At 36.8% G+C, this 22,239-nt stretch overlaps 1 protein-coding gene across 5 annotated transcripts in view; it reads left to right on the top strand.

The window, feature by feature from the left end:
• Nucleotides 1-22,239, top strand: part of LOC143256586 (uncharacterized) — a 36,195-nt gene that overhangs the window by 2,234 nt on the left and 11,722 nt on the right. For 4 of the 5 annotated variants that reach the window (XM_076513977.1, XM_076513976.1, XM_076513974.1 and 1 more), the window contains exons 2-8: nt 6,202-8,527; nt 13,603-13,651; nt 15,921-16,019; nt 16,346-16,788; nt 18,780-18,890; nt 19,532-19,698; nt 20,480-20,625. In XM_076513977.1, coding sequence (XP_076370092.1) covers nt 6,215-8,527; nt 13,603-13,651; nt 15,921-16,019; nt 16,346-16,788; nt 18,780-18,890; nt 19,532-19,698; nt 20,480-20,625 — 3,328 coding nt within the window. In that variant the 5' untranslated portion in view covers nt 6,202-6,214. The remainder of the gene's footprint in view (nt 1-6,201; nt 8,528-13,602; nt 13,652-15,920; nt 16,020-16,345; nt 16,789-18,779; nt 18,891-19,531; nt 19,699-20,479; nt 20,626-22,239) is intronic. The other variant, XM_076513975.1, reaches the window with a different exon arrangement.

Raw genomic sequence — 22,239 nt, 5'->3', positions numbered from 1 at the left:
TGTGTCAAAACTAGAAGTTGGGCTCTGGCCACTTGAGGTTGATGTCTGTGTCAAAACTAGAAGTTGGGCTCTGGCCACTTGAGGTTGATGTCTGTGTCAAAACTAGAAGTTGGGCTCTGGTCACTTGAGGTTGATGTCTGTGTCAAAACTAGAAGTTGGGCTCTGGCCACTTGAGGTTGATGTCTGTGTCAAAACTAGAAGTTGGGCTCTGGTCACTTGAGGTTGATGTCTATATTAAAACTAGAAGTTGGGCTCTGGCCACTTGAGGTTGATGTCTGTGTCAAAACTAGAAGTTGGGCTCTGGCCACTTGAGGTTGATGTCTGTGTCAAAACTAGAAGTTGGGCTCTGGCCACTTGAGGTTGATGTCTATATTAAAACTAGAAGTTGGGCTCTGGCCACTTGAGGTTGATGTCTGTGTCAAAACTAGAAGTTGGGCTCTGGTCACTTGAGGTTGATGTCTATATTAAAACTAGAAGTTGGGCTCTGGTCACTTGAGGTTGATGTCTATATTAAAACTAGAAGTTGGGCTCTGGCCACTTGAGGTTGATGTCTATATTAAAACTAGAAGTTGGGCTCTGGCCACTTGAGGTTGATGTCTGTGTCAAAACTAGAAGTTGGGCTCTGGTCACTTGAGGTTGATGTCTATATTAAAACTAGAAGTTGGGCTCTGGTCACTTGAGGTTGATGTCTATATTAAAACTAGAAGTTGGGCTCTGGCCACTTGAGGTTGATGTCTGTGTCAAAACTAGAAGTTGGGCTCTGGCCACTTGAGGTTGATGTCTATATCAAAACTAGAAGTTGGGCTCTGGCCACTTGAGGTTGATGTCTGTGTCAAAACTAGAAGTTGGGCTCTGGTCACTTGAGGTTGATGTCTATATTAAAACTAGAAGTTGGGCTCTGGTCACTTGAGGTTGATGTCTCTATTAAAACTAGAAGTTGGGCTCTGGCCACTTGAGGTTGATGTCTGTGTCAAAACTAGACATTACTTTTTGTTAATCCTTGAACCGAACAACACTTTAAATTGTAACGTAATATTTTTAAACACAAAGCAGTTCAAACTATAATTAAAAGTTTAACTTCACGCTATGTCTTGCAGTCCTATCCAAACTCTAATAACACCTCATCCCAAATTATAATTACGTTTTACCTACGAACTGTATGACGCTTCTTCTCTGTACAAAGTATTATTCACAGTACTACACAAAATGCTAATAACACTGTGCAAAGTATTATTCACAGTACTACACAAAATGCTAATAACACTGTACAAAGTATTATTCACAGTACTACACAAAATACTAATAACACTGTACAAAGTATTATTCACAGTACTACACATATGCTAATAACACTGTACAAAGTATTATTCACAGTACTACACAAAATACTAATAACACTGTACAAAATGTTACACAAAATACTAATAACACTGTACATAGTACTATTAACAGTACTACACAAAATATTATGTATTATTCAAAGTGTTTTTAACAACACAAAGTGTTACAAATATGCCTCTTTCTTTTCTTTGTTTCTCAAGCTCAAGAAACGTGAGTTGTGTTTCTTAAAATGGAATGTGTAAGGGCCTTAATTTAACCGGCAGAAAGTCGTGTTTACCCAAATGTTTTTATAAGTTGTGTGTGATAATTTATGTTTTAAGATGGGAAAGGTAACTGTCAATTCAACAACTGTATAGACTTAAAAAGTCGACACTCAAGTCAAGAAAGAGGTCAGGTAGAATCTATTATTTGAAAACGTTACACGGGTTTGAAAGTTTCTTATTCAAAGTTATCAAATTAATCTAAACAAATCAAGCTTTTTCCATAAAACACGTAGTTTTTTTTCGGTGCAGTAAATCAACGTTGTTGTAAGAAACCAAGGAGCGAATTCAGACATTTATAGGTTTAGGTTTCGATCTTGTCATATTTCACTGAATAACCGTTCTAGGTTGTTTTCCATTGTATCTTAATTATTGTCCTTTTACACTGGAGTCAGAAAACTCAGCATATTGTTAATTAATGATCAGCCATACGAAACTCTACAACATTTCACTTGGTATTACACTATTGTGTTGTCGAATAATGTTTTACATGGTGTTACACTGCGGTGGCGTTGTTTAACATTTTACCGTTTATCTTATAACAAAATGCATTTTAAGAGATGAGTAACTAACCGTAAATACGTGTTGAAATGGCTAAGTAATTCATTTCCAGTTGATAAAAACTTTAGAATAAGTAGGTAATTGTAAAGTTGTTTCGTAAATAGGAACAGATATGTTCTGCGCTCAGATATTTTTGCTTTTGCATGTGATGTCACCAACGTTGGGGGCTAGACACCTTGTGAGCTGCAGCAATGTGTGTTACAAGTAAATGACTCAAAAGTCGTTGTTTTATCCACCCTTATTGTCAGAAACTAACCGTTACTAGGTTACCACAACCTGCCTTTATTCCTATGGAGTACATTATGTATATTTATATAGAGGGCGAGGCAAACATCACCATATGGTTCCTATGGAACACAATATGTGAGGCAAACATCACCATATGGTTCCTATGGAACACAATATGCGAGGCAAACATCACCATATGGTTAATACAGTTGACGTTATATGGTTTGGAGAATAAAATTGACATCAATTTCGTTATTGTATTTTTAATGTTCTTTATACAAGTTTAAACGTCAGTATACCTGCATTTATCCTACTTTTCATATATAATTGTTTTGTTTGTTGTTTTAATATAAGCACAAAGCTACTCAATGGGTTATCTGTGCTCTGTCCACCACAGGTATCGAAACCCGGTTTTTAGCGTTGTAAGTCCGTAGACATACCGCTCAGCCAGTGGGGGGGGGCTCCTTCATATATAATTATTTGAAATATTTAACGTTACACTTTTCCTTGCTGTAAAATAAGATGTTCATACGTGTTGTTTTTTTTCATTTCGTAAAAATCAGATATATCATTTTTGTAAACAAACCAAAATACGTACGTTATAAATATGTCTCGAATTTTAAATCTGACCAATAGGAAAGTTTCTTGTTTTTTCTTCTGTTAGAAGTCACTGCTCTAAACCAGGGTTCTTGTCTCCGAAAACTGCGTTCATTCATTTGGTCACTTTTGTATGAAAACCTACACAAAAGTTCGTTATAGAATTCTGTACTTCCTAGACTAGTATCGAAGATGTGACACGAACATTCAGGGGTTTTGTGTCTACGTACGTTCAAGTCTGCTATTGAGGATGTAATACGGGCAGCCAGAGGTTCTGTTTTCCTTCACATCCTAGCTTGATATTGAATATATAGTATCGAGTGTAACGCGTCCCGTGTTCGTGCACGTCAGAGCTTGGTATCGGAGATGTGGTATAGAAGGCTGAGTTGTTAAAATAATGCTAGTCTTGTGACCAACTCAATAATAATGGTACGAAGCATCCAGAAACTTTATCTCATTAACCCTAATTAACGTGTAGCTATGTGGTTGTAAGCATCATTTTCCTTCTATACTACTTCAAGGTTCAATACAACAGGATAGAGATTTAGCTGAGTTCTGTCCATTTAAGTTGTACTGTGGTTTTGGTTTCTTACGCGGAGTGTTAGGTCTCTCTCCCAGTAGGGAATTACCTCTCTGGTACTGCTAATCGGTGTGCCGATCTGGGGGCCCGCGGGAATAAGATAGACGGCTGATTCATGCTGTGTGGCGGGCGACGCCTAAACTGCGTTAGACAGAATATTCTGATGCAATTAGCGGTGGAATAGAAGGAGCTTTGAAAGGAAATTCGTCGTATGGAGCCCATGAGGTCTGCTTTTTTGAACTGTAACATGGAATCTAGAAAGTGCATGTTAAAATAGCGCTTGTTGGGGCAAGATTGGGCGATACGCTCGAAAACAAAACAAAACTGACGACGTTTGTCTTGATGTTTGCATCAATCACTTCGTTAGCCGTTAACCGATTGTCTTTTATCAAGTAAATTGAGAAGCTAAATTCAGGGAAAGTTGCAGCTGGTCAACGGTACCCTGGGCTACTCATATCGCAGAAGGAAGCTTGACCGTCACAAGCATGTGTTAACCCTGTTGTAGAGTTCTTGATTTCACAGAAAACAAGCCTCGTTTGAATCCGTGCAGTATTACAAGTTATTTCCCAAAACTTAAGTCAGATATAAAGAGAGTGATTCCTTTAGTCTAAGTGGCAGGCAAGGGTGTCCACAGAAATAGAAATATTTTCAACAGGAGGCAAAACATATAAGTAGGGGATCAGCTTTTATAGTGCAAGTCAACATACTTAAAGAATGTGTGTTATATGGGCTTAAACGCAAGCACAAATTTACATTTTTTTTAAATGCAAATTTCTGAAAACATTTAACTTACGTACTATATTAAATGTATATTATAATACGGTTTTGTTTTGTTTTTGTAAAATGTAAACAGGCAAATGCGCCTCCCTGAGGGCGCTGATGATGATAGGGCGTTGTTGCCTGACTGACTTTTTCTCTGAAAATTAGAGACAGCAGCATATAACCTAAGTAGCTGTTATAAACAGAAATTGACAATCAGTCTTTTAACACACCCGTTATGTAACCCCAATTACATGGTGTGTGTGTTTTTTTCGTTAACGAGACGCAAACTATGAATCTTCATATTTTCAAACCGATAACTTAACTGCACCCGGCCCAGCCAGATAAAAACAATACATATTCAGATGCAGTGTTTCCGTGGAAAAATTATTTAAATGGTTATAAGAATAAAAAAATTGTTTAATTTTTGTAAAATTTGACGTCAGGTTATTAAATCCTCCATCTTGAATGTTTCACAATCCCAATGTTGCACAGATTCTACTTCTAACCCTAAAAAATCTTGGGTTGTTTTTCAACCAGTTTTATATATTACTTAAGGGTTTTGTTGGGATTTTCTTCAATGAATTTGTTTTAAATCTTTCATATTTTCAACTTATTCTATTTTTACTGAATATTTTTATGAGTTTTTTTCGCAGTAGAAAATTATTTCATTAAATTACTTAATGTATTTATTTCTTTATTTTTACTATTTAGGCTATTTATTTTCTGCAGTATTAATATTACCTGTCATGTTCTCTCTTTCTTCCCACCTAGCTCTTTCTTAGTTTTCAATCTGTATTTTCTTCAAAAGGAATAGCTGTATCATTTTCCGTTTATCTGTCACTGTCGACCATCATAATTCACGTTTTATTTTTTGGTTGACTTGCGATACGTCTTTCGTTTTCATGGTTCAATGATAACACATTATTTAAATCGGTCAATGACATTAAAAACTCACACCCAAAGCAACAAACAAAGCTGAAAGTGAAATAGACCGGTAATAAAATAACTGATACAGATCTGTGTGTGCATTAATGTGCAATGATCCGCAGTACCCTGAACACCGGATCGAAGTTACTACTATGTGACGAATTCTTGAGAACAAGTGAATATATTGTATTTATAATTCGATAAATGATTTACTGGTACATTATAGATGCTTGAATTTTAATCAAAGCATTTATAACACACTTTGAGCAATAATAATAATCTTATGTACTTTGCATTTTTATTTCTCTTGTAACAAATTATGTCACGTGTATTAAACAAGGGTTGTGTAACTTTAATAATACATCATAACGATGTACACTTACGTAACAAGAACGTAGTTATTTTATACATGGACATCGTAGAAATTCTCGCTTTATTTCGGTTGTATGTTATATATAATTTATATGTTTAGATTGTTCATGTAGGTGTGTATTTCATCACAATACTTTAAGGTGCATTACACAGCACTTTACAGTGTTATACAATAACTTCTTTGCAAAAATAGTCATGTCATACAATACGATATTTTACTCATATATCATTTATTGTGTTAATCAGCACATTGGGTCTATAATTATTTTTATGAACTACACAAAATAGAAAATAAAATTTCATTAATTATTACAATTAATATCATTAATTACCTGTTTACTTCCCTATATATCTTACACAGAAAATGGAAAAGTGTAAAAACAAGCGAGTAATTTGATTTTAGGTGTGTTTGTTTTCCCATTCGTGTGTGTAAAATGCGTATACAAAGTAAAACACATAAGCGGTATCTTTATTTTGATCTAAAGTTTATTCTATGTGATATTCTGTTTTAGGAGTTCATCTGTTCTTATTTATCAAAGCACTTCACCATCTGCTTCTCTTTTCCAAATCTAGGGGCCAACAAGTAATGTTCTATACTAGATGCTATCTTTCTGATCCAACGTTTATAACACGCTCAGCTAACACAAGAGGACACACTGAAGAGGCTTGTTTACGGAGAGTTTTTGAGAAAGAAAATCCATTGGACCTCTCTTTCAGACCAATTCCGACTCCAAACAGTGTTGTGGAAGCTGAAGAAATGTTTTATCTCGAGCAGCGGAAATTTTCTGGATTGGATGGCCCCCAAGGTCTTCCACCAGGACTACATAGGCACATTTCGAGTATAGGAGGATCATCTGGAACCTTAGTGGATCCAACCCTTCTAAGATTGGGCTATAGAACAGATGCCATGTTGGGCACCAATATGTCATCACCATTTTGTATGGATAGAACACCAGTTTCATCATCAACACCAACTTTCGGAGCTCACCATTTGATGAATAGTGTTTACCATCAACGGGAACGATGTTTGGATCAGCATGGTGGTATATGTGGAGCGGTGCGACCTCCCACGCAGCATTTATCACCATTTTTCGAACCTTCACCATTATCTGTATCTCTTCGACCTACCAACAGTAGCATATCTGAAGGGAATCCTAATTTGGGACCAAGAAGTTTCTACGGACATAACAATCCAAGCTCTTTTGGATTACCAAGTTTTTCGTTATACCCAGAACGAAATGAAGAAAAGGGGGCTTTTGTGGCTCTTAGGCCTGGTGCTGAAAAGAGCGTATTGAATGGCACTCCACTCGACGCAACAAGCTATTCTGAGCACCTTCAACGTCTGGGAGAACATCATGTGCAGCAGAAGAAATGTGTAGGTGCATGCTATACACCGTCTTTTGGTAGCTTTGGTCAACCTCCCAGTTCCTGCTCGTGTTGCTTGTCTCCACAAACGACTTTCTGTGGTCGTGGTCCAATAGGTTGCTTGGGAAAGGAACACCCTTGTGAAAAGATGTGTAATAATACTTGCGAATACTTCAACCCTTCTCTGTCTTACTTTGGTCAGCATCCGGCCACAAGCGACGTCCATTTGGCAATGAACCCCTACTACCCCAATTTTGCAGAACCTGTAAGAAGAGAAGAGTCTTTCGGTTCGATGTTTTTATCAAATGCAAATCTATGGGGTCCAGGATTAATAGCAGCCCCAATCAGTAAAGCTGTAGTCCCAGCTGCCTCTCCAGCACTCAAAAGAAAAGACAGTTCAAGCTACGGGCTAAAAGAAAGTCCGCATGTTGCCAAAGATTTTCCAGGTTCTTCAACTCCGGCCGAACATCGAGATGTTGTGATAAAACATCGTCCCCACCCAACTTCTGGACCGAGTGTAGAAACTTTGAAAAAAGAATCCGACGAAGTAATTGTTATTGAAGATGGACCCACGAGCAAATACGTCAAACGGCATTCTTCTAAGCCGAACCTCCAACTATTAGAACAAAGAACTAAAACCAAAGACGCTCAGAAACAAACCGGCACTCAAGATATTTCATCTCAGTCAATTAAAGGAGTTGATCCTTCAGATATTAAGTTCAAGATGCCACAGTTAGAGGCAGTCACTAGACCCGCAAATTCTGCAGATAACACTCAGGGACACGAAAAAAAATATTCAGATCCCCCACCGCTTACGGTAGCAACAAATGTCACTGCCTTGAGTCAAGCGAGTACCACATACTCTGTGTGTCCTTCTTCCCTCTGGACACCTCACCAACCAGCGACAAATTTGACTTCTTTCTCGATAAATACGTATACATCTGTGACAGCACCAGCTTATCACCAGTCGTTAAATACTTCATGCACTAAGAAGCCTAAAAATGTAGACGTGGATATTTGTAAGCCCCAGACGACATTTCCCAACAGTCATCAGCTCAATCAAAATGTTGCATCATCACTTCCACACAGCATCAGAAATCTCACTCATGACATAAAGCCCGCGGTTTTGGACATGGAAGAACCTGGATGTTCACGTGCTGAAAAATATCGCCATCCAACTGACCTTGGTCATTGCCACCGGGTAAAACAAGTTGATATCAATCACACAAAAGAAGGGTCAAATTATCCATCGTCTCAAAAGGAATACCAAAAGGCTGATGAGATATCCCCGAAGTCAGCACCGCCTTATGATCCTTACTGTTTTACCCAAGACAAATCCGAATATACTTTCAATGACTCTGAGGGCGTTGTGTCACCACTCGATGTGAGCGGGCTGAAAAAAAGTCGCAAAACATCAGTGTTACATTACGTAACTAATTCTGAGGATTGTGTCGCTTTGAAGAAGAAAAAAATCAGTTACACGGATTCAACTTCTAATCAACCAAAACTTGGCAATAAAAAAACAGAAGTTCAAGTAAGTTTCTTTTAACGGAATACAACTTTTACATGTTGAATCTGTAAAGTTTTGTTTTACGGCTTTTGTTGTTGTTGTTGTAGAAGTTGTTCTTTTAAAAAATTAGTTTTAAATCATGATGTTATCCTCTATTATATTGGCCCGGCATGGCCAAGCGTGTTAAGGCGTGCGACTCGTAATCTGAGGGTCGCGGGTTTGCATCCCCGTTGCGCCAAACATGCTCGTCCTTTCAGCCGTGGAGGCGTTATAATGTGACGGTCAATTTCACTATTCGTTGGTAAAAGAGTAGCCCAAGAGTTGGCGGTGGGTGGTGATGACTAGCTGCCTTCCCTCTAGTCTTACACTGCTAAATTAGGGACGGCTGGCATAGATAGCCTTAGAGTAGCTTTGTGCGAAATTAAAACAATCCTCTATTATAAAACATATAACCCACGATTCGTTAAAAATTCTCTCTTATCGCTAAATTAATATTTCAAATCTTACAACAGGCGTCTTGAATTCAATGAAACTGTTCTAGAGTTGCTTATCTACTTTTTTTTTTTTAATTGGCGTTTGTCTACATTCGATATTGAAATATGTAAGCAGAGGTGTTACTAGCATACTTACAAACACTATACTGATCTCTGTGACGACCGCTCTTGCCAAAGCCATACTTACTCAGCCTGTTCCGTGATTTTGAAGAAGGAAGTCTTGATCGAACATTGGAAATCGATGGCGTACAGATACGGCTTGCGCGTGCTGGATAAGGAAGCAAACTAACTCCACCACAGTCTGCTCGCGTATCTGTAGCCGTTGTTCGACCTGAAACCGAATCATTTGTAATGTTGACAAAAGTTTCGAAAAGTGAAAGAAAAAAGAACAGAAAAGGATGAAGTAATTGTAATTTTTATTTTCTCTGGCATACTACTATTTCATACTATTTTTAAATTAGCAATCCACTGGACTCGTGAAACTGAACTACCATGTCATAAAAAATTTGAAAACATGTTTATGTCACCTGTTTCGTTAAAACCTACATAGAGTTATTTTATTTTCGCGGATTTTTCTCAGTACGTTTGACTTCATTTCGTTAGATTTATTGGAAGGTAGAACGTTTTTCATGTAAACAAAAGTGTCGTAATTGGGTTGTTAAAAAGTGTCTTATCAACAGATGCTTTGGAGTTAGTCGTGTTGATCAGACGGCAGGGCTTGCTAGAGCTATTGGGTCGAATTCCATCCACTAAACGAAAAGGTTGGAACACTACAACGTAAACAAAAATAATATAGTACGATTTATGGTTTGGTTTATTTTGAATTTCGCGCAAAGCTACACGAGAGCTATCTGCGCTAACCGTCCCGAATTTAGCAGTGTAAAACTAGAGGGAAGGCAGCTAGCTAGTCATCACCACCTACCGCCAACTCTTGGGCTACTCTTTTACTAACGAATAGTGGGATTCACCGTCATATTATAACGTCCCCACGGCTGAAAGGGCGAGCATGTTTGGTGTGACGGGGATTGGAACCCGCGATCTTCGGATTACGAGTCGAATGCCTTAACCATCTGACCATGCCGAGCCTACCACTTGTGGACATTTGTTATTTGCGAGAGGGGGAAAATGTAATTGTTTTAGATGTTAAAATTGCCTTTAGTTACGGGTTCGTGAGAGGTACTGTGTATCAGCGATCAATCTGCTTTTATGATTAGTTTCGTTTGATAAATTACCATTAACATTTTGTGCAGTTAGATAGAATTAAACACACAGCATGACAAAAACAGGAAGCTTTTTACAAATCACACGAATATTCTCGATGTTTCTCTCCACGTCGCACCGCCGACAGGTGGCGTAAATAAACGAGGTTGATAAATATATATAAAAAATAATCACGTGCAACGTGTTACACGTTAAAATTGTACCCCAAACGAATTAAATATTAACATACTAGTGGCAATACATAGATATTTTAATGCTGTTGGATGAATTTCTTTACTAACTTTCACCAGTAGTAAGTGAAGCGAGGGTTATTATTGTTATTGAGATTTTAACCGTCGAGTTAGTCATAACTCGGGAAAGGGTTAAAAAATAACGATAAAATGTTAAAATTCTAGTACCGACTGGTAATTTGAGTGATAAGATATTGACAGACAGAAGAGGCAGAACGGCCTTCAGAGTCCCCACTCGACAGTTGCTTAAAAATGCTGTCTTCTCTATGATAAAGAGGCTCATTGGAGGGCGTGACTCGAAATGTTGGAAGTTTCTATGCACCATTCGCTGAATAAACGAACTACATCTATGGAATACATCATTTATAATCCGGAATGAACACATCTCTCTAAGAGACAGGTATGCCTGTCAAACGCGCTAGGGTTTTATCGTGTGTTTTGTTGTTTGTTTGTTTTGTATGTGTTCCTACCTGTTTTTATTAATATTACTAGCACTGAACTACAGCGTAAGTATATTGTTTGTAGAAAGAGATGAGGCTGTAAAATATAATATTATTCATTAAATCACTTGTATATATAACAGAAACTAATTCAGTGTTGGATCCCTTATTTTATTATTTATATTTCCGTGACTAAACCATTCTGCACAAAAAATGTTTGTTTGTTTGTTTTGAATTTTGCGAAAAGCTACATGAGGGCTATCTGCGCTAGCCGTCTCTAATTTAGCAGTGTAAAGCTAGAAGGCTAGGCATCACCACCCACCGCCAACTCTTGGGCTACTCTTTTACCAACGAATAGGAGGATTGACCATCACATTTTAACGCCCCTACGACTGAAAGGGCGAGCATGTTTGATGTGACGGGTTTCGAACCTTCGACCCTCAAATTACGAGGCGAGCGCCTTAACCACCTGGCGATGCTGGGCCCACGAAAGAGTGAATTGTTTGCCATCGTTATTAAACTAATAACCTGATTTTCTTCATTTCTTTTATGATTTTATTTCAGTAAGTAAAAAAAAACAGAATAGAACTTGTTTTATTGTTTCATTTTTCGTCACCTTACATAAAAAAAATTGAGTTTAACGTTATGATTGTTAAATTTATCATCAGATTTATTTGTTTTGTTTTTAATCTAATGCTTCAGTTCATTTAAAGTTTTTATTTTATGAAGTGTTTTAAACAAATAATAGCATAAAATACACCAAAATGTTGTACGCATTTTTAATGAGAGAAAAGATGTATTTCATTTTACTGTGAAAGCAGTACTTGAATACACTGATACACCTACTCAAAATTTAATATTTGAATACATTGATAGATCTACTTAAATTTAATATTTGAATACACCGATACACCTACTTCAACATTTAATATTTGAATACACTGGTACACCTACTTTAACTTTAAATATTTGAATACACTGGTACACCTACTTTAAATATTTGAATACACTAATACACCTACTTCAACATTTAATATTTGAATACATTAATACACCTACTTAAATTTAATATTTGAATGCACTGGTACACCTGCTCAAAATTTAATATTTGAGTACACTGATACACCCACTTAAGTTTAATATTTTAATACACTGATACACTTACTTCAACATTTAATATTTGAATACACTGACACACTTACTTTAACATTTAATATTTGAATACACTGATAAACCTACTTCAAAACTTAATGAGATTTTTGAATAAATTATATCCGTATTAGATTGCTGCATATGTAACTAAAAGTCTGTGTATCTATTTGTCTGTGATTTCAACACTCTTAAATACCTTCTCTTCACACTAATAGAAATATGTTAAACTATTGACAATCGTAAAGAGTAAAAGCCAACCGATTCACGTGCCTGGACTTTCAACTTGAAAACTCGTAGATCGCGTCACGTTCGGGCTGTAGGTATGTTCTAATAGTAAAAGTCAAATTCCACCTTTCGGTAAGATAAGAATAGCCGGTGAATTGGAGGTTGGTGCTGTTTATTAGTTGCCTTCCTTCCAGTTCATTAGTTCAAAGTTATGGACGACAGTCCTTTGTTTAGCCTTCTGCCAAACTTCTGAACAAAAAGACGCTTATTCCTGTCTAAATAACTGATTTAACAGAATGCGTACTTATCAGCAAATTTCGTGAATCATACATTCCGTGTGAAATAGCACGTGTATAATCTCTTTCGAAGCAACGCCTGGTATGGACAGGTGAGTTAAGGCGTTCGACTCGTAATCTGAGGGTCACGGGTTCGAATCCCCGTCATTCTAAACATGTTTGCCCTTTCAGCCGTGGGTGCGTTATAATGTGACGATCAATCCAACTATTCGTTGGTAAAAGAGTAGCCCTAAAGAGTTGGCTGTGTGTGGTTGGTGATGACTAACTGCCTTCCCTCTAGTCTTACACTGCTAAATTAGGGACGGCTAGCGCAGATAGCCCTCGTGTAGCTTTGCGTAAAATTAAAAAAAAAAACTCTTTCGAAGTTAATTTTTATTAAAACACAAAATATTTACGTTTTATTGAATCAATCATGAATGCAGAGTGTAATTTATCTAATTATTCATGTCTGGTTTAACCTATATTTTGTTGCACAAGTTTCGCTCCCGAGAAAATTTATGAGTTTCTGATCTTTCGAAAATTAAGTACGCGTTCGGTTATTACACATAAACAACAAAAATTAAGGGATGTGAATGGCCTAGTAGCCATCGTGCTGGGCTGCAAAGAAAGTCCAAGGTTTGAGATATACCACTGAACACACTCCACACTTTCTCTTGTGGGCACGTTAGAAAAGTAACAGGCGGTTTCCTTATTCGATTGAAAGCTGTTGTTACTGGCTGACTTCCCTCTGGTCAGTAGTTCAAAGTTAAGGAATCCAAGGGATTTCTGACGAAGTCCCTTTAGCTCACATGCACGTGATAAGGTCCCATTCAAGTTGAAAATTCCTGTAATTATAATAAAGAGGAAAAAGGTGATTATAAATTACTTTAAGGACTACTTCGTTATTTTTATCTTTATCATAACTTCGTAACCCTATTTCTTGGTACAGCTTTATAAACGTAAAGTCGTTATTTAGCAACTTGGAATGTAACTCTATTATTATGTATGTACATGTGTTCCTGAACTGTTGTATTTTTTAAGTATCCTTGATGTTATTTACAGTCCACGTCCACCAAGTCTGTTGATGGTATTTCTCCAAGTAGTTCTCAGGGTAAGTCCAATATTATCTTTTAAAATTATGCATTTTTAACTTTCGGTCTCGAGCATCCCGTGAAAAGTAATACCATTTTTAACAGTATTGCTGGATGTTCTTCTCAAAGCACCATCAAACGACAAATGGATGATAGTTTTTTTTTGTTTTGTTGCAGTTTATATGTTCTTATTAATTGTTCTGTTGTCATATATATATATATCATTTTTGTCAGCCAGTTAAAAAAACAAGTGATATTTTCTCACTATCACTCTTATAATCGAGTTCAAAATTCAACCGTTCTTCTGATATAATTAGTTTAAAAATCTTAACATGTAATATTAAGTCTGCATAGTTTCCGGTAATTAAACCGCCTGTTTTCTGTTACTTATTAACGTGTATTTTGTGTGTCGTAATGTCATACACAGGTGGCCAGATGTGTCCAAGTAGTTAACTTTCCAGACTTCGAATCGGAAGACACAAGATTCGGTCGTGACACTTCACTTCCAGATTTGTAATAAATGTGACTCTCTTTGAAACTCTTTGTTTTTCATCTTGAGCCGTTTTATCATATGAAAGAGAGAGAAAAAAAAAAAAAGACTGCTTTACAGGTCACAGATCACAATAGCACCGCCATTCGGTATCTTTAAGAAGCAAACTTTAATTAGGCAGGAGATAGTAACTTTTTCTTCTGCGGAACCTGTTTTAGTTTGAACTAGACTTCCGTTTAGATGGCGTTTATATGTGTTATCACTATTTATACGCCACTCGGAAGATATGAATATTTGTTATTTATTAGCCAGTACGGTGGTAGGGAACGAATATACTTTAACTAAAGATCAATCGATTAAATTTGATGACAGACTAGATGAAATTCCAAGCTACAGCCAAGACTCTAGTGAACATATCACAAGACGAAAAAAATGGTTATGGGGCTAAGTTAATTTATTTCTTAGCCGCGGCATAGCGGCTCATAAAACGGCTCTGAGTTTGTTTTTTCCAAGTAAAAAATTTTATCTCACAGCTTCGTCATCTCTTTAACGGTTTTAGTTCTAATTACGGTTTTCGGCTCAGGAGGTCCAACCATTTCGATTGATGTAATTAGCTACGCCCAAGGTCTCACGGATTAATTTACTGTAATCCTGCCTGAAAAAAAAAATCAATTTGAGGGTAGCTTGACAAGGATCCTGTTCAGTAATAAAATCGGATCGGGTGCACGTGCGACTCATGCTTGGTATTGCTGGCACACAAACATATAGCTAATAAAAAAGGGGAAAAAGCTCTCATAGATTAATTTAATTTAATCCTGCCCGAAGAATTTCAAATTACGCGGCTATTGAGAATTCCTTTTTGTTTATGCTGATCATTGCACGATCTTAACTCTAAAGAAGGTTCAAATGCATTTCCGGGCAGACGTCTGCGATGTTCTAAATGTCTTTTTATTTCACATTAACTTGGTTCACAATTAACATGTACGAATTAACCCAGGAATCTATATAACCTTCATTTAATTTAACTATATGTCTTTACAAATCAGTATGTATATGTGCGAACAAATGATGTACATACATACGTTATGATGTTTCTCATGAGTGATTTACATACATACGTTATGCTTTGCTTTGGTTTGTTTTGAATTTCGCACAAAGCTACACGAGGGATATCTGCGCTAGCCGTCCCTAATTTAACAGTGTAAGACTAGAAGAAAGGCAGCTAGTCATCACCCACCGCTAACTTTTGGGTTACTCTTTCACCAACGAATAGTGTGATTGACCGTGACATTACAACGCCCCCACAGCTGAAAGGGCGAGCATGTTTGGTGCGACGAGGATTCGAACCGGCGACCCTCAGATTACGAGTTGAACGTTTTAACCCACCTGGCCATGCCGGGCCATTTTGAAACTGATATACATTTGTAGTTTTTCTTTATGAGAATCATCACAAAGTACGTAGGCCCTTGAGTAGCTTTGTGCAAAATTCAAACAGTAAAAAGTCAAGTTGAAAATAAAAATACACTATTCGTTTTTTCTAATTTTCCTTAAAAACACGTAGAAAATGTCAGTTAATAAAGAAAGAGAGATGTTCGACGTTCCGCAAACGTTGTTCATGATGAAGAAAATGCCACTGTTTGCGAAACGTCGAACATTTCTCTTTCCTTTTTAACTGACATTTTTTTACACCTGCTTTACATTTTTAACCTATAACCTCTTTTACTCGGGTTCATGAACTTTAGTCTCTCGAGATACTTCAGTTTTATTTGTTTTTTTTTTATTCTGTTCTTTATTTACAGAAAAAATTGTATCGAAAGAAATTCTTTCCGAAGAAAATGATGATGTTATAAAATGCTTGAAACCAGAACTCGTTCGTTCGAAACACCGAAGTATTTCAGGTGAGTGTTTCTTACGTCATCGTGAAAAAGTTGTTTTTGAAGTAGCATTGGTTTTTGCTATAATCTAAGATTTGTTCTTATGCTAATTAAATTGCGGGAAGATCTTCCGTCAAGCAGTAAATCAATGATTAATTTATGCTGTTATTGTATTAAGCAACAATAATGTCTACAATAATACATGATTTACCAGCCAATAAAGTACTACTATGAAATTCAATATGAGAACACAACAAGTCCATGTTTGTACATATATATATATAAAAGCACAGTACTTAGCGTTCTTTATAGGCTTTTATAATAGGGTATGTCGTCATTATTCCGTCTAGGTTCTAAAGAGAAATCCTTTAGAAAGAAATTAAAGAACATTGAATTTGAAGAAGGATTCCGTAAAGAAGCGAAAAGAGTATGTGCCAAAGCTAAAAAGAAACTCAGGAAGCGACTGCTAGCAAGACTTTGTGAAGACCGTAGAGAACCTGAACCAGAAAGAGAAACTGGAAAGCTGTTGAATAAAAAAACAGAAAAGAAAATACAGCACTCGAATCAAGCCATTTCTCAGTTAAGCCTAATATGGCGACAGCGTCGATTGTTGAACAGCTGCCAGACAGTAAAAAGACGTCGACTGAAATCAGGCTTAGATATGATTGCTAAGCCTAATCGCAAAAAGAAGTCGAAAACACTAACGTTGCGAAAACTTTTCGAGAAGGAACTTCTGAAGGAACAAGACGTATCAATTCCTTTAGAAGGCGCTTTTGAAGTTATTGAGGGAAAAGTGAGTCTCCACTGGCTGAAGCATCTGTAACAATAAGATAACGGAATAAACTAGATGATAAACCACTTAAAAACTGTTTTTGATATATTTTTTTAAATTTCTTTACTTAAACGTTTTTCCTCTTATAATTAGTAAGGAATTATTTTGGGATTTAACTAACTAAAACTTCTCGGTTATCTACACTTGTTTTTGTTTTCTAACATTTTATGAAACAAATAGCCTTTCGTTGACCTAATTTCTTGTGCTAAATTAATGTTTGCTGACCAAGCTTGCTCTGCTGGATTATAATGAGTTAAGTTTGTTTTCTCCACCTACAAGGAATCGATGAAGCCTGCTATGCCTATACATAATTTAAAGTTATCGATTTTATACCCCCCCCCTCCCACTCTCCGTCAGTAGTACAGCAGAATGTCTACGGACTTACCATGCAAGAAACCAGGTTTCGATATCCGTTGGGGGCAGAACACAGTTAGCTCATTGTGTAGCTTTGTGCTTAACTTGAAACAGAAAAATCTATTTTCTCAGAATAATTAACATCCGTTAAAGTAGTCTTTAAATGCCATATCTTGCTAAATAACATAGGTATTCAAAGATGGATTATTTATTTTTGAGAAGGGAGAAAAACAAAACTGAATGTATTAGAGTACACAGTAGACCCTGTGTCCACCCTTCATTTGTATTAGAGTACACAGTAGACCCTGTGTCCACCCTTCATTTGTTTGCTTGTTTTGGTGCCCATCGTTACGTAAATATGTCCATTTATATGTTGATAAATATCTGAAATAATAAAATGTGAGCTGTATTTTCTTCAAGTTGCGAGAGAACTGCAGTCAGGGTCAATTTATCTTTAAGAACCCATCGAGACGTCTGTTATCACGTGGTCACGCGACGTCCTGTCACTCCCCAAATGCGCTAACAACAGGAGACAAGTTCCTTTATTATATATGGTGGAGCTGTCGTATGTCTGGCGTGATATAGAAAAGCTCCCTGGAAGACCAGCTTTGCCGCGGGCCCACTAATCTTGTTAAATCGAGAGCCAAGCTAAGCGTTCAGCGAAGAAACTGACGTTCTCTGAGCAGACTTTATTTCCTCCAACCAGGAGCGCACAAATTTCTCCGAGACGAAAAGATCGGTAGAAAAAAAAAATGCTTATATTACAATAGATAATTTAAAATGGCACTGAGGCACCTGTGACGCGGAATATGAGGCAACGACAGCAAGAGGTGTGCTAGATATCACAAAACAAACTGGTATAAAAACAAATTCAACTTTAAATGTCATTTGTGCAACATATTTGTTGTTTTTTGAATTTCGCGCAAAGCTACTCGAGGGCTGTCTGTGCTAGCCGTCCCTAATTTAGCAGTGTAAGACTAGACGGAAGGCAGCTAGCCATCACCACCCACCGCCAACTCTTGGGCTACTCTTTTACCAACGAATAGTGAGATTGATCGTAACATTATAACGACCCCCACGGCTGAAAGGGCGAGCATGTTTGGTGTGACGGGGATTCGAACCCGCGACCCTCAGATTACGAGTCGAACGCCTTAACCACCTGGCCATGCCGTGCCCGTACAACATAGCAGTTAATTAAGTAAACTAAAATTAACCAGAGCTGGCATGTACGGATACTGTTACTGTTGGTTTGAGTGCAAGAAGACTTAGCCGGAAAGAACTGTATGTTGTTACGAAATTTAAAAAAAAAAAAAGTAGTAGAAATAAACCTTGATAGTAATATACAACCATATAGTATTGTAGGAACTTTTAACGACGGAATTTTAAATAAAAGAGGAAGTCATGTAATTATTAACACGTCCCACATACGAATACAGTTGTTAAGCATGTAAGTAAGAATCAAGTCAGAGTGGAATAAACTGAAATTATTAGTATTAGTAGAATATTTTCACGTAGAAATGTTTGCTGTATGTATAAGATACGTCTTCATTTGTGGTCTTGAAAAAACGAATATATTTTCCGAATACTGCTCTTCACAGCAGCTGTCGTTTGACTTTACCCAGGGGGCACCACCGGAGATGAAACGTATCATGGTAAACAAGGCCTTAGGCGAAACCATTCTTCATCGCGCCGCCAGGATGGGGTACAAAGTAAGTACAGAAGTCAAAGCTGCCCGAGAACTACCGTTTCGCTTCCACGATGTAACAGTTATTTCTTTTGTTCTTTTAGTTACTGCCAAAACGGAGTGGGACCGTCTGTGTTTAGTAAAACTAGTCTTGTTACAGTGTACTTGTAAAAATCACCACGTGCATTAGACGTGTGTGCTGAAAGTAAAACTTTATTGTAGTTATTTATTATACACTGACCTTCACCTTATGCTTTAAAAATATATATATCATTGAAACAATATCTTGGTAACCTAAACCACACGCGTAACAACTAGCTAATTTCTGAATATCCTTCTCTGCTAATAGGACTAGTTTTTGGTCAGTGTTTTATCGTTAAAGCTAACCAATGCTACGTCATTGTACAAGAGGAAACATAAATAAAAAAGCATTTCATTAAATTATTGGTTCTCTTCAAGTAAAAATTATGCATTATCCAAGTGTTACAATTAATTAATTTATTTTTTATTTAAGAGTTATTTCTAAGCAAGATTGTAAAGACAAAACAATGTTGATTGCATTTTCCTAAATTTTAAAACGTTTTATCATGTATTTGGTTTAAAATTCTCTATTCTTCCCATATAGCTTATATATTTAGCTTATAAGTATCCCCTCTGTTTCTGTAGGAAGTGGTTTTGTATTGCCTAGAAACTAATTACTGTGACGTCAATTCACGAGACAACGCCAGTTACACTCCACTACATGAATCATGTTCGCGAGGAAATCTCGAGATAGCAAGCGCTCTCGTGCAGTATGGTGGTGACGTTAATGCGAGTGCAGCAGGAGGAATTAGGTTTGATATTTAATATTTTCTTTTTTAATACTAACTTGTTAAAATGATTATTTTAAAACTTGAACTACTTAATAAGTAATGTATTGAAACATGTATATAACCACTAACAATGCAAGCCGGATTCTTCAATTTCTTAAGTTTGTAGTGACTGTGGTTAGTATTCTAATTATATCTGGAGTAGTTTTTCTTGTCAAAAGTTTCTGTTTTATTTTTTAAGCTAACTGTTTTAGAACTGTATATTTTAAGCTTACATAAGACTGGTGGGATATAATGGAAACACAAGAAGATAAAATTTAAAAGAGAGATTGATAGCATTAGAATGAACGTATGACGCGAAGAGATATCAAAACTACTTGGAATTATAAACTTATTTTTGATTGGATATAATTACAACACAAATAGTGCTCTTATTTTCACACCTACAAACAGATGCACATATCCACACGCACACACATATCTATATATATCCGTTATCAAATTCTCCAGTAGCCTCGTACAAGCTAATGTAAATTGTATGTATATCGTCATGTTTACTTGTAACAACACAGGTTCGAAATAATAATGAAAAGCAAAGCACTAAAATAAGTTGTATTTAATAGTAAATATTTATGAATAATGTATTAACGTGCGATATTAATCAATCTAATCACTGAAATAAACATCAGAATGTTAAGTTCAGTTTAGTTGCTGTTTAGTTCTTGTGTATAATATATTATGCTTCGATAGATTATCAAAGTCATACGTAGAATCACGTTCAACTATTTTTCCCCCACCGTTTTAGACCTCTGCACGACGCCGTAGAAAACGATCATGTTCAAATTGTTCGCTTGTTGCTCTCTTATGGTGCCGATCCTACCATTGCTACCTACTCTGGTCTTACTCCACTCAAGCTGGCGAAGTCCTCCATCATGGCCGAGTTCCTACGTGGTAAGAATGTGGCTCCATACAAAGATTTCGTTAACACAGACGACGTATATATCTGTCTCGGATTCCAAACTGAGAAAATAAATGTTTAAACATCTTGCGAGGCACAGCTATTGATTCAGATAATGGACATCTAAGCTCTACGCTCTTTTAAAGTGTCATGAACTATTTAAAGTTATCTCTGGTACCGATACCACAGTAAGACCTTTAGATTTTTATACCGTAACAGATTCTTAGGAAGGAAAATGTACATGTATATTTTTTTTATCTGGTGACACGTAACGACACAGCACAGTAAAAACATATACCGGTTTAAGAAGCACCTTGTTTTATGTATGTTGTCTGTGTGTATGTTATTCCGTGTTTGTATACAATAATGTCGATTTTACTAATTTCGACACTTATTTTTGTATTTACTTTAGTTTTAAATTATTTGTTTTTTGTTTGTTTGTTTTTGAATTTCGCACAAAGCTACACTAGGGTTATCTGCGCTAGCCGTCCCTAATTTAGCAGTGTAAGACTAGAGGGAAGGCAGCTAGTCATCACTACCCACCGCCAACTCTTGGGCTACTCTTTTACCAACGAATAGTGAGATTGACCGTCACATTATAACGCCCACAGGGTTGAAAGGGCGAGCATGTTTGGCGCGACGGGGATACGAACCCGCGACCCTCAGATTACGAGTCGCACGCCTTAACACGCTTGGCCATGCCGGGCCTTAAATGATTTGTATCTAATAAAAATAAATTTGCTTTTAGGAAACCAGTGGGAACAGGTATGGTGATATTGGCCAAGAACTGTTAACAGTTCTGGGTTGGTATTAAATATCTTCAAATTGACGAGAACGAATTGAGGTGTTTAAGTGATTAATTCGATGGAATAAACTAGATGTTTAACATAAAACGCGTAAATAGCAGTAAGAACATTAGAGTAAAATAGAATAATTCATAGAAAATGGAAGGTTGCATTCAAGTAAAAGTTAACAGAGCATATTAGTTTTGAAAATATGCATACGTTATATAAGACAGCAAGAATTTGTTTGTTTTTCAATTTCACGCAAAGTGGGATTGAAAGCACATTATAACACCAACACGGCTGAAACGACAAGCATGTTTGATGTGATGAGGATTCGAACCCGCGACCCTCAGATTATGAGTCGACCGCCCTAAGCCGAGTCAGGATACCAAGAAAGCCCTCATTAGTGGGAGACGTTTTATACAAAAGTACGACTGTTCACACCAATGGAAACATATTTATGGTTCATCATTGAACAGAGAGAATTCAACGGTATTGTTCCCCAGTAGCACAACGATATTTTTTCGGACTTACAACGCTAGAAACCGGGTTTCGATATCTGTGGTGGACAGAGCCTTTTGTGTAGTTTTGCGCTTAGCTACAAACATTTCACAATATTACGAATCTATGTCTAAAAAGTGGCCTGATAACCATTGAACCTCGTAAGAGCTCGCACACATAAGAATAAAACACGCTGTTCTAGGTGTGGGTGAACAAAATGTTTAGTTAGATATATAAATAACAGCCTTCGGTTCCTGCTGTAAATACAAGAAGAAATATTTGTTTGTTTGTTTTTTAATTTTGCGCAAAGCTACACGAGGG

This window comes from Tachypleus tridentatus, chromosome 7, assembly GCF_004210375.1.
Source record: "Tachypleus tridentatus isolate NWPU-2018 chromosome 7, ASM421037v1, whole genome shotgun sequence".
Classification (NCBI taxonomy): Eukaryota; Metazoa; Arthropoda; class Merostomata; order Xiphosura; family Limulidae; genus Tachypleus; species Tachypleus tridentatus.
The sequence above is the reverse complement of the archived record's forward strand: the minus strand, read 5'-3'. Positions and strand labels throughout refer to the sequence as shown.